This window comes from Callithrix jacchus, chromosome 13, assembly GCF_049354715.1.
Source record: "Callithrix jacchus isolate 240 chromosome 13, calJac240_pri, whole genome shotgun sequence".
NCBI classification, from domain to species: domain Eukaryota; kingdom Metazoa; phylum Chordata; class Mammalia; order Primates; family Cebidae; genus Callithrix; species Callithrix jacchus.
Window position 1 is genome coordinate 13,876,753 of NC_133514.1, and position 13,146 is coordinate 13,889,898.

At 38.6% G+C, this 13,146-nt stretch overlaps 2 protein-coding genes across 3 annotated transcripts in view; one reads left to right on the top strand and one right to left on the bottom strand.

The window, feature by feature from the left end:
* The window catches only part of PBK (PDZ binding kinase), a 44,106-nt gene that overhangs the window by 21,761 nt on the left and 9,199 nt on the right, over positions 1-13,146 (top strand). For both annotated transcript variants that reach the window (XM_054243717.2, XM_002756807.6), the window contains exons 2-4: positions 1,056-1,133; positions 6,052-6,145; positions 12,960-13,102. In XM_054243717.2, the coding sequence (XP_054099692.1) occupies positions 1,076-1,133; positions 6,052-6,145; positions 12,960-13,102 (295 nt within the window). In that variant the 5' untranslated portion in view covers positions 1,056-1,075. The remainder of the gene's footprint in view (positions 1-1,055; positions 1,134-6,051; positions 6,146-12,959; positions 13,103-13,146) is intronic.
* The window catches only part of ESCO2 (establishment of sister chromatid cohesion N-acetyltransferase 2), a 61,388-nt gene that overhangs the window by 1,448 nt on the left and 46,794 nt on the right, over positions 1-13,146 (bottom strand). The window lies entirely within an intron of this gene.

A 13,146-nucleotide genomic window follows, 5' to 3' on the forward strand; every position in this document is an offset into this window, starting at 1 on the left:
TCCAGGTTCAAGCCATTCTCCTGCCTCAGCCTCCCGAGTAGCTGGGACTATAGGCTCATGCCACCACGCCCAGCTAATTTTTGTATTTATTTTAGTAGAGATAGGGTGTCACCATATTGGCAAGGCTGGTCTTGAACTCCTGACCTCATGATCCACCTGCCTCAGCCTCCCAAAGTGCTGGGATTACAGACGTGAGCCACTGTGCCCGGCCTCATTTTATTTTCATAGATAATTTTTATAACCATTTATTGAGATATAATTAATGTATCATAAAATCAATCTTTGGAAAGTATGAAACTCAGTAGTTCTAGTATACTCGGAGATGAATATATTAAACCATTTTCTGATTTTAGAACCTTTTCATCACCCCAGAGAAACTCTGTATCTACTGGCAGTTATTCCATATTCTTTGTCTCCTCAGCCCCCAGCAACTATTCAGCTATTGTCTCCATGATTTGCCTATTCTAGACATTTCCTCAAAATGGGATCATCATATATGTAGCCTTTATGTATCTGGCTTGTTTCATTAGCATAATGTTTTCAAGGTTCATTCTTGTATATATCAGCACTTTATTCCTTTTTGTGACTGAATAATGTTCCATTGTATAGACATGCCACATTTTGTTTATCCATTCATCATCTGATGGAGAGAGTGTGCTATTGTTTTTGCTTCTTGGCTGTTACAAATAATGCTGCTTGCACAGTTTCCTTAAAGGACATAGGAGACCTGTTAAGAACTACTCCTGGGAAGTGTGAGAGGGAGACAGACTGTTTACCTTTTTGTACTAGGTGATTTTTTTTTTTTTTTAAGTTAAGTGCATATATTACTTTAAAACAAAAATAATCACTAATATTATGACTGAGGATAAGTATTGTACCTTTTGCTTTTAGTTTTCTCATTTTAAGTAAAATTGGATGAAATATTTGTCAAGGTGTTTTTTAGTTCTCAAATTTTGTTTGTGATAAAATGAGTGATGTTATAGGCGTTTTTTTTTTCATGAATGAGAGTTGTATTTTTTATCTGCTGTGTAACTTGCAGTTTGTATTCATCATAGGACCTAGAGTGGTTGCTACAATGGAAGGGATCAGTAATTTCAAGACACCAGGCAAATTATCAGAAAAAAAGAAATCTGGTAAGTTAGCGGATGTGACCTTTTTTTTTTACTATTACTATCGTTTTTCTTAGAAATGTCTTAGTATTATTTAGTTTGACCATTTAATTATCTGTCACATAGAAACTTTATCGTAAATCCCCTTTAAGATGTAAATCGTAACAAATAAGACTTATTTTATAGGCCACAGTTTGATCATCTCTGGACTAATTTTATTGACAATCTAACAGGTTTGGAGGCTCTCCCTGCTCAAGAATCAACTTAGCTTGATCCCTTAAGGAACCTCTCTCCCTCCTATCCACGCATTGCTCTTGTGAGGGAAAGATATTTTCCAAGGCAACTCAGTGGACAAAGGAAAATCTTCTCAACAAACACCTGGATATCCATGTGCACAAAATGAGCCTTGACCCTTAACTCTCATCATATAGAAAATAGCCAAAATTAAATTTCTAGAAAATAACCTGAGAAAAGATTATGTCATCCATTTCTCGTGATCAGCTTTTCCTATTGACCTTGTATCCTGCAACCATCCTAAACTCATTTATTCCATTAGCTTTTTAATAGATTGCTTAGGATATTGTATATAGTTGGTCATTTGTGAATTAATCAAGGCAGTGTTACTTTGTTTCTTTTACTTTTTTTATTGCACTGGCTCCAGTATGTTTTTGAATAGACATGTTAGTGGATATACTTGCCTTGTTTCCCAATATATTAGATGTAGATTTTTCACAAATGCCCTTTATTAGTTTGAGGAATTTTCCTTCTACTTCTAGTTATTATTGTGAATGGGTATTGAATTTTGTTGAGTGATTTTTCTGAATCTGTTTTCTTTTTCAATCTCTTAATGTGGTAAATTATTTTAATTTTCAAGTATTAAACTGACCCTTCATTCCTGGTGTAAAGCCAGTTTGGTCATGATACATGTTTTATATTGGCCTATTCGCCAGTATTTTCTGTATTCGTGAGGGATATTGGACTGCAGTTGTCTTTGTTGGGATAGCTGTCTAGTTTTTGTATTAGGTTGTTCTGTATTCATAAAGTAAGCTGAGAAATGTTTCTCTTTAACAGAAATATCTTTTTCTTTAACTTTATGTAGAATTGTATTATTCCTCCTTGAACTGGTAGAATTCACCAGTACAACCATCTTGACCTCGAGTTTTCTTAGTAGGAAGATCTTAACTGTGACTTCACAGTTAATAGATACAGGGCTATTCAAGTGATCTCTTATTTTCTTTGTGAATTTTCTTAGTGTTTTTCAAGGAATATGTCCATCACTTCTAAACTGTCAAATGTACTGGTGTAAAGTTATTCTTGATATACTCTTATTAACCTTCTAGTGTCTTTTTTCATATCTGCAACAGTGTGATCTCATGTCATTGCAACTTCTACCTCCTGGGCTCAAGTGATTCTGGTGCCTTGGTCTTTGAAATAGCTGGGATTACAGGCATGCATCACCACGGCCGGCTAATTTTTGTATTTTTTGTAGAGACGAGTTTTCCCCATGTTGGTCAGGCTGGTCTAAACTCCTGGCCTCAAGTGACCCACCCACCTTGACCTCCTTTTAAAATGCGTGCAGCATTCACCAAGATACATAAACCTCAAATCAGATTCCCAAGTGTTGGGATTACAAGTGCCTGGCCTAGGATGGTTATTGCTTTTGATGAATTTATAGCTTAACTATTATGAAATGCCCTTCTTAATCCTCAGTGGTACTCTTTGTTCTGAAGTCCACTTTATGTGATAGTAATGGAGCCACTCCACATTTATTTTGATTTATGTTTTAATGTTGTATTTCAACCTTTTACTCTTGCCCTATTTGTGTCTTTATATTTAAATTGAGTTTATTATAAATGGCATGTCTTGTTTTTATCCATTCTGACAACTTTAATTGCCTTTAATTGGACTGTTTTGCCATTAGCCACATGTGGCTATTTAAGGTTTTGGATACAAATTAAGTAGAATTAAATAAAATTACAAATTGAGTTCCTCAGTTGTACTAGCCACATTTAAAGTGCTCAGTAACAACTGATTTAACTTACTGGACAGCACAGATTTACACATGGCAGCATGATATATTGGAAAGCTCTGTTTAGACCATTTATACCCAATGGAATTGTCTGTTGTTGGATGTAAATCTGCTGTTTTGCTCTTGTCCCATAACTAATGTATGATTTTCTTCTAATCTTTTTCTCTCTTTACTTCATTTTTGATAGTTTTTGTTGCTCTGCCTTAAAAGATGTTATTCTTATCCATTGTATTTTTCATTTCTAAGGTTCTATTTTATCCTTTTTTCTCTTATGATCAGACTTTCCTATGTATCATTGAGCATATTTTTAATATTTGTCTTAAGGTTCTTATCTGCTAATTTTGCCATCCCTGTCATTTTTTTTTAATTATTTTCTTGAGACAAATCTTGCTCTGTCATCCAGGCTGGAGTGCAATGGTGCTATCTCAGCTCACTGTAACCTCCACTTCCCAGGTTCAAGCAATTCTCCTGCCTCAGCCTCCGGAGTAGCTGGGATTACAAGTGCATGCCACCATGCCCAGCTACTTTTTGTTGTTTTAGAAGAGATGGGGTTTCACCATGTAGGCCAGGCTGGTCATCTCGAATTCCTGGCTTCAAGTGATCTGCCTGCCTTGGCCTCCCAATACAGGTGTGAGCCACCACGCCCGGCCCCCTGTCATCTTATGGTATGTTTCTATTGATTAATTTTCCCTTTGTATAGGTCATATTTCTTGCTGCTTTCATGCCTAGTACTTTTTGATTGGGTGGTAGATATTTTGCATTGTCTAGTACTGGATTTTGTTATTCCTTTAAAGAGTGTTTGATTTAGTTATGGTCTGAGGTTAAGTTACTTGGACATTAGCCTGTTCCTTTTGAGACTGGCTTTTAAGCATTGTTAGGAACTTTTATCTTGAGCTAAAATTTAGCCGTACAATCTAGTTGTGACCGTTTAGAGGACTTTACTGTGTGTTACAGGGTTGTCCCTCTGGCTGATGGTTACATGAAGTGTTCCTAGACCTGTATGATCTCTGGTAATTGTTGAGCCAATTGATTTCCTCAGGTGCTTTCCCAGCTTTGCGGTATCCACCCATTGTTACGTGCTGATAAGTACTTGGTGAAACACTGAAAGAGAGACCTTTCAGATCTTTGGAGTGCCCTCTCTTTGGAGCTCTTTTCTCTTTAGTTCTCTGCTCCACAAATTCTAGCCACCTAGTCCTTCTTGACCTCTGATCTCTGTCTCCTTAATGTGACAGGACTGCTGGATTATGTTAACCTTTGTCCTGCAGTCTGGAAACTGCCTTCAAGCAGTAAGTTAGGGTAGTGATAGGGCTCATCTCATTTGTTTCTCTTCTCTCAGGGATCACAGTGCTGCTCTGCCTGTTGTTAGATGTCTGAAAACAGTTAGATTTTCTCTGGTTTTCTAGTTCATGGTGAGTTGGTTACTCCAGGAACAGTTAATTGTCCAAGAGTAGTTACTTTTTCATGTGCAGAAGCAGAACTCCATTTGTTTTTTAAGACTCGGTCTTGCTGTGTCACCCCGGCTGGAATACAATGGCATAAACATGGCTCACTACACCCTTAACCTCCTAGGCTCAATCGATTCTCTCAAGTAGCTGAGACCACAGGTGTGTGCCACCATGCCTGACTAATTAAAAAGAAATTGTAGAGATGGAGTTTCTCTATGTTGCCCAAAGTGGTCTCAAACTGCTGGGCTCAAGTGATCCTCCTGCCCCAGACTCCAAAAGTGTTGAGATTATAGGCATGAGCCACCACATCCAACCCCTTTATCTTTTAACAATGCTTTAAAAATGTGAAAGCAGTTCTTAGCTTGAAGGCCATACAAAAACAGGCCATTTCCCAACTCTCTGCTTCAGTGTTACTGTAGGAGTAAACTCCAAAAACTTGGTTAAAGGGTATATGTTGGGAACCAGCCCAACCCTGTGCATGGGTGTCCCGCGTCCCGGCCATGACCAGGGAGTGAGAAAAGAAACAAAGACACAAGAATAGAATTTTAAAGCATGGGTCCAGGGGTCTAGTGCACTCTTGCAGGGTGATCAGCCTTGGCCTTGAGCTTTGGGCTCCAAGTGCTTTTATTAGGTGTATTATCTTGTTAATCTTGCAGGCTGTGGGGAGGGGGGTTGAGGAGGAAGATGGGGTGGAGGGGAAAAGGATGTGTCTGCAGCATCCAGTAGCAAACTAAGGACACTGAGATTTTACCACCCATTGTCCAACAAGGTGCTTTGGCAACAGGATAGGGATAAAGTGCCATAAGGTCGACCACACACACAATGAATGCATCAAGGGGCTTTTATCTCCCCAGCATTGTGGACACAGAGCAATCGGAATTGCTCCATATTCTGAGACCACAGGCAGAGCCTGTGGCATTCCGGTGTGTCTGTGCCCTGTAAGGCTTTTGGTCTACCAGCACCCATCTGCGAAGACCTCCTGAGTCTTATGAGCAGAAGTTGCATTACTTCCCAGAGTGTTTTGCATAAGCTCCCTTTAGGAGATCCTCACACAAACTCTATGTTGGGAAACGCCGGGGTGATCAAAGCAGTTTTTTCTGCTCTGCAGCCACATCACAGTGTTCCGCTGTTACAGACGCTCTCAGATGGTCTTTACCATAGGCCTCCTGTTAACGCTTGATCTCTGCTTTTATTTAACTGCACCATAGTTTGGATATGATCCATGGCACAAATCTCAGTGAATAAAAGAAAAGCAAGCTTGTAATCATTTAACTATAAGTAACACAGGTCTGCCCTGGCCATCTATTCCCACAGGTACACGCATTTAAAATTAGGGTAGATGTCAAATTGCTCTCCAGAAAGACTGTGCCAGTTAATAGTTTTGGCAGTGGTATACAGAGAATGGTAAGATACTTTTGTAGAGGTCTTTTCAAATACTCATTTTGTTTTTTATTTCTCTGACATTTAGTATTTTGTTCAACTCCAACTATAAATATCCCGGCCTCTCCGTTTATGCAGAAGCTTGGCTTTGGTACTGGGGTAAATGTTTACCTAATGAAAAGGTAAGCCTAAGATTTCAGATTAACCTTTTTGCATGGAAATATAATTCTACTGTACTTGGAGATTTGACATGTGTTCCTGATCCTGGCTGACAACTGTATTTAGTCCCTAGATCCTTTTATAACTTTGCTAGTAGCTCTGCCTCTGCTTTTCTCCTAGCTTCCTTCTGATGGATTATTAAAGGGGAAGTCATTTACTTTATAATTTTTCCTTGGCTTCCATAGGAAGGGGAAGTGGCAGGGGAAAGGGTTCCTTTGTGGTAATTAAACTAGATTCATGAGAAAACCTCAAAGAGGAAGCCAGTTTTGGGTGATGTCAGTGACTGCTGTCTCTTCCTCAGTGTTGCCCTCCTAAGATACTTTCTAAAATAAGTAAAAGGTTTTTATTTCTTATGACATTGTTATTAAGTAAAGGTAAATACATGATTTTAAAGTAGGAATATTATGTTAAAAGAAAAATGAAATAATTGAACAAGTATGGTGCCAGTCGCTAATATAGCTGTCAACAGTGTGTTTTTTTAATTACTTCTTTGGATGTATTTTTTTCAATGTCTCAGTCTGTTACACACGCTGAAGTGCAGTGGCAAGCAAGACCTCCCAGGTTCAAGCGATTCTCCTGCCTCAGGCTCCCGAGTAGCTGGGATTACAGGTGTGCACCATCATGCCCAGCTAATTTTTATATTTTTAGGAGAGACAGTGGTTTCACCATGTTGGCCAGGGTGGTCTAGAACTCTTTGCCTCATGTGATCTGCCTGCCTCGGCCTCCCAAAGTGCTGAGATTACAGGTGTGAGCCACCATACCCAGCCCAAAATTACTTCTTTTAATCATTACTCTGTACCTAGTTTCATGTTTATTAAGTGGTAAACAACTAAGTCAATATATATTCCTTGATGCATTCTTGGAATCGGCTTGAGTACTCCAACCCTCTGTACCTCTGTATCTTAGCTTCATCTAGGTTTACATTGTTTCCAGATAGAAATGCCTTCTTTAATAAGAGGCTAATTAAGAACAATTTAGGAGCTGGGCATGGTGGCTCACACCTGTAATCCCAGCACTTTGGGAGGCCAAGGCGGGCAGATCAAAGTCAGGAGATCAAGATAATCTTGGCCAACATGGTGAAACCCTGTCCCTACTAAAAATACAAAAAAATTAGCTGAGTGTGGTGGCATGTGCCTGTAGTCCCAGCTACTTGGGAAGCTGAGGCAGGAGAATCACTTGAACCCAGGAGGCAGAGGTTGCAGTGATCCAGCCTGGTGACAGAGACTCCATCTCAAAAAAAAAAATTTAGTAATTGTATACAATGGGTATTCCTGAAGCATTTTTGCAGTTTAAATACTTCTTTTGTATATTTTCATGGTATTAATTTGTTTTCTGTTTTTTTTTTTTTTTAGTGTTGACTGCTAAGTTATTTTGAAAGAAAAATATTAACAGGTTTATAACTAGTTTAATTATTTTCCCCTCTTAAAAAAAAGTTTTTAAATGTAAAGTGTTTTTAACAAAGTTACACTATATGTGGTTTAGTTAAAAAGCTTCAAATAGCTGATCTTGAAAAACAGCAATGCCTGCCTGACCCTACCACTCCTCCAGATTCAGCCCTGCCAACCTGTGATTTCTTTTATCCATAACCTGCAAATTTCCTGTGCTTCTCTGCTGAATTAGATCCTGTGTTCTTCTGTATCTTATTATTTCTGGGTTTACATCCTGTTTTCATGTAGGGCATCTGGTAGCTCCCCATGAATTGGGGCACAGAAGATATATTTTTTTGAGATTTTGCAATTTCAAAAATGTTACTTGTGTTGTGGAAAATCTTACCTGACAAGAAACCCAAACGGCACTCGGGGGATCGGAGGAACACACTTTATTATGTTGGTGGGCCCAGAAGGGTTCACATCCAAAAAATCTGGACCCCGGCTAAGAAAAGTACACAGTTTTTATAGGTAAAGGGGCAGGGGAAGTAACTCAGGACTTTAGACAATGCAGTAGGTTTTAGACAAAACAGTTTCTCTTAAGGTTTTCCAGTTAGTAAGCAATAACCTGAAGTACAGAAGCAGAAACAGGCAGTTACTAATGTAGCAGGAGAAGCCAGGAGAAACAGAGCTCTGGAACACCAAACTGGGAAGGAAAGGGTTTATTATTACGGCTGGGAGCCAGGCGATGATTTCTGTCAACCCAGCTCGTCTAACAAAGAAAAGTTTTGCCTTTATGTAGGCTTACACTCTAGATATTACATGTGAAAGAATCTCCGGTTTACAGCCTAAGAAATCACAAGTAAAAGGGTTTTGGATTTACATCTTCAGGAATCAAATGTGAAAAGGTTTCGGGTTTAGTTTTAGAAATCACATATGAAAGGGTTTCAGGTTTATACAGTTTTAGGAATCACATGTGAAAGGTTCTGGTCTCCTGATGGAGTGGGGTGGGGGTTTGATCTTGTTTAAGTGAAAACAGTGTCTTCTGGAGAGTTTCCCCAATACCAAGCATGTTATTTACAGGAAGGTGATTCAGGAGGCACCAGTTGGCCAGCCTTTTCTTCTGTTGAAATGCAATGTGGAAGACAGAGGGGGAGGTGATCTCAGATGCCTGGGTCTCCTTCCTCACCAACAAAAATAGGGACGGCTGCTGACAAAATACTGGGCAAAATTTCCACCTTACTTGAATGGCCCTTTTTGGCTTTTTGGGTTACAGTTCTCATTTGGAAACAATTTCCCTCTAGAATTTTCTGAATATCAGTCACTGACATTGTTTTTTTAGCTTACACTGTTGCTGTTGAGAATTATGAAGCCTTTTTGACTGCTGATTCTTCATATGTAATTTGTTTTATATTATCTGTCCCTCCCACTGCCCTGGATCCTTGTATGGTCTTCTCTTTGTCGCCAGCATTCTGAAATTTCACAATGACACACCTGGATTTGGCCCTCTTGGAATATGATAATTTCTGTTCTTAAATTTTTCAGACATTATTTTAAAAATTACTTTGTTGATTATTTTCACCCGTTTTTCTCTGTTCTCCATCTGGAATCCTATTATTTGAATGTTCAACTTACTAATCTGTCATCTACCTCTTTTTTTGCTTGGTTTTCTTATTTGCTGTTTTCTGAGATTTCCCCAGCTTTATTTTTCAACATTTCTATTGAGTTTTTATCTTGTTTTTAATTATCCTTTCTAAAAATAGCATCTTTAGTCTTTTGGAGTGACAGAAGTGTTCCGTATCTAGGTGTTGGTGACACAGGTATATGCACATGTAGAAACTCATTGAGCATTTAGTATGCATATAATGATTAGTACCCTGCTTTTGTATTACAGGTTCTCAACTGCTAGTAAACCTCAGGCTAAAGACTTTAGTCCTTCCAAAGCCAGGCTCAGTCTTTAGAAGCTGGGGATGGGAGATGGGCAGCTGCCAATTGGTGCAGAATTATGGAGAGTATCTAGGCGTCCATCTGTTCTTTCTTATTATTTAGAGACAAGGTCTCATTTTGTCACCCAGGCTGGCATTGGCACCATCATAGCTTACTGTGCAGCCTCAAACTCCTAGGTCTGAGCAATCCTCCAGCCTCAGACTACAGGTGCAGGCCACCACATGTGGCTTTTAAAAATTTTTTGTAGAGAAGGGGTCTTACTGTTAGCCCAGGCTGGTTTCAAACTCCTGGCCTCAAGTCATGCTCCTAACCTGGCCTCCCAAAGTGTGTGATTACAGTGGTAAGCTACCCCTTCCGGCCCTACCTACTTTTTAAATAAGGGCGACTTGCAAGCAATTCATTGGGGCTGTTAAGTCAGTTACTGTCATCTGCTTTCCAGCTTCTGAAATTTTGTTGCTGTTGTCTCTTCTGCTGTTACTTCCATTCTTGCTGGCTGTTATGTCTTAAAATTTCCATTTGCTGTTTTTTAAGTGGGCTGGGAAAGGATAAAAACAATGTATATGTTTAAGCTACAATTTTAACCCAGAAGTCTCTATTTATTTATTTTGAGACGGAGTTTCGCTCTTGTTACCCAGGCTGGAGTGCAATGGCACGATCTCGGCTCACCGCAACCTCCGCCGCCTGGGTTCAGGCAATTCTCCTGCCTCAGCCTCCTGAGTAGCTGGGATTACAGGCACGCGCCACCATGCCCAGCTAATTTTTTGTATCTTTAGTAGAGACGGGGTTTCACCATGTTGACCAGGATGGTCTCGATATCTTGACCTCGTGATCTACCCGCCTCGGCCTCCCAAAGTGCTGGGATTACAGGCTTGAGCCACTGCGCCTGGCCATTTTTTTTTTTTTAATTGTTAAATCAAATTTGCGTTCCCAGGTTAAATCCAACATAGTTTTGATGTAGTATTTTTAAATAAACTGATGGATTCAGTTTGCTAATATTAAAGTGTGTTTCAATTTTTGTATCTATAAGTCAAGTCAGCTTGTGTTTTCCTTTTTCTACTGTCCCTTTTGATTTTTTAAAATTAAAGTTATATGAGACTCATAGCCTCTTTTCTGTTCCCTGGGGAAACAGTTTGTATGGACTGAATGGTAAATCCTTTGAAAGCTTAATAAACTCATCTATACTTTGTATTTCTAGTAGGAACATTATACGTTCCAGCCCTATAGGGTTCTGGGACCTTCTCCCTGTTGGTGCGGAGATGAGAAACTGTAGAAATAAAAGACACAGACACAGAGTTAGAGAAAAGAGAGTTTGGGCTTGGGGGTCCACTGCCAACCAAAGTGTGGAGACCTGCAGTGGCACCGAGTGCCTAGACGCTCTGACTTTTATTGAGTACAAAGCAGTGTGCGGGGAAGGTAGGTTGCAGTAATGGTGGTTCAGGTTCAGGTAAATCATGTGTCTTGGGGTGGGGGTCCAATACTTTCAAGTAGCTGAGGTGAGGAGAAAAGCTAATGCATCAGTGTTCTTTGCGTATTTGTCTGAAATATCAAGGACACTAAGATTCCTATTAAGAAAAAGAGAAACCAGGTGCATAAGCAGGGTGTGAGACTAGACATGGAATGTGACCACTGAAGGCACAGCATCACAGAGACAGTTAAGCCCCTGGATTTGCCACAGGAGCAGCAGAGCTTTCTCCTGACTTCCCCAGGAAGGAGATGTCTTGGTCATTTTGGACATCTCCTCCCCTAGCTGGCTAAACACTGGGTGCTTTCACAGTACTGGCGCTGCCGCGCAGCCGAAGCGCCTTCCATCAGCCCTTATGCTGGAGTGACAGAGGGTTGAGAGTATCTTGCCTTAGGATCACTTTGTTCACAATGTCACTTCAGTTCCATGCTTTATAACCCGATAGTCATTAGTAAAAGTTATATTGAGTATATAGCTTAATGATTATAAGTAACTATAAGATTATATGTGATTATATAAAGTATATATCTTTGATTATAAGTAACTGTAAAGATTATATATGATTATATAGAGATTATAACCATGTGTCTACATTTCTAATTCTTTTCTAAATCAGTATTTATATGGGAACAGGCTGAGGCTTCAGACCCTTTCCATGGCACTTGCAGGGTTTCCCCCCTACAGAACATTTTAAACTGGTGATTAAATTTCTTCATTAATCAGTTTTCTTAGATTTTTCTAAGTGTTTGTCTATTTTGTCTTAAATGACTGGCATAAAGGTTTTATTATTTTTTCTCTTGTATCTGTAGTTTTGTCTCCATTTTTTATTGGCGATATTGTCTTTATTTTTTCTGTATTCTCATCAGAACTTTGCCTGTTTTCTATTAGTCTTTTTAATGAACCAGCTTTTTGCATGGTCAAATATTTTATGCAGGTTTCATAAATCCATTCTTATTCTATGGAATAGAAAATTTTATGGAACTTGTTTATTAAATTTTAAACTTTCCAACTTTGAAACTTGAAAAATACATTTTTCATAATAAAATGATATGCAGATGTTCACCATAATCCTCAAATGCTGCTGTTATCTAAAACTGGAGGTTTAAGAATAGTTTAAACTTATGGATAGATGTATATGAATTAAGAAATCTTGTGATACTTTTACAAAAAAGGTTCTGCAGCCATAGAACTCTGAGGGAGTGCAAAGCTAAATAGGTCTTTGGTTCAGTTTCTTGTGTTCTTACCATTAAACTTTTGAGGCTCTTTCACTAGTTTGTGTACTGTTGTGCTACAGATACTTAGAATTTTGTGATTTGCTATACTCATAAATTCCTACCACCTTAGGTAAACCTTTCCCTGACTTTATTTGAACAGTTTATTTAGGCCTTAAAACATTTAGGCCTTATATATTTATAAAATGGCAGAATCTTTCTAGAAAATAGAAAGTTTAAATTGTTCTCATTTGTATGCTTATCATCATCTCCTTAAGTACGTATCTTTGAGCATGTGGTAGAAGGCATAAGGTGAATTGATCAGTGTAGGGGAGCAATAATTGTTGGTAAAGAACAGCAAGCTAGTCTTCAGATGATGATATATGGGCAAAATGTTCTGGAGTATCCCTTAACCTTCCTAATGTTTTTTCTTTAGCATCCTATAACTCATCTGATACATATAATATTTAATAAGTAGTTGTCCTCCAACATACTCAAATGGAAAAATTATAAAGTAGCAATTTTCAGGTTTAAAGTTTGTAACATTCCGTCTTTACCCTTCAAGTTTTTATCCTCCCCACTGTGAAGATACTAAGACTTCTCTCAGTATATTAGATCTCCCAATTGAAATGGAAATGTAGTGGAGGTGTTCATAGTCCAAAATATGTCAAATACTATTTTTTAAAACAAATTACCTTCAAGTTCCCCCCCTGCCAAATTTGGAAGTTGTTAATTATTTTAAAAAAGTATTGTGGCTTTTGTTGTTTTCTATCCTTTTTAATTTTCTTAGATCTCCAAGAGGTTTGTCTCATTCTCCTTGGGCTGTAAAAAAGATTAATCCTATATGTAATGATCATTATCGAAATGTGTATCAAAAGAGACTAATTGATGAAGCTAAGATTTTGAAAAGCCTTCATCATCCAAACATTGTTGGTAAGTTTAAATTTGGTGGCAGTATCTGGTACATCATTGTTTAT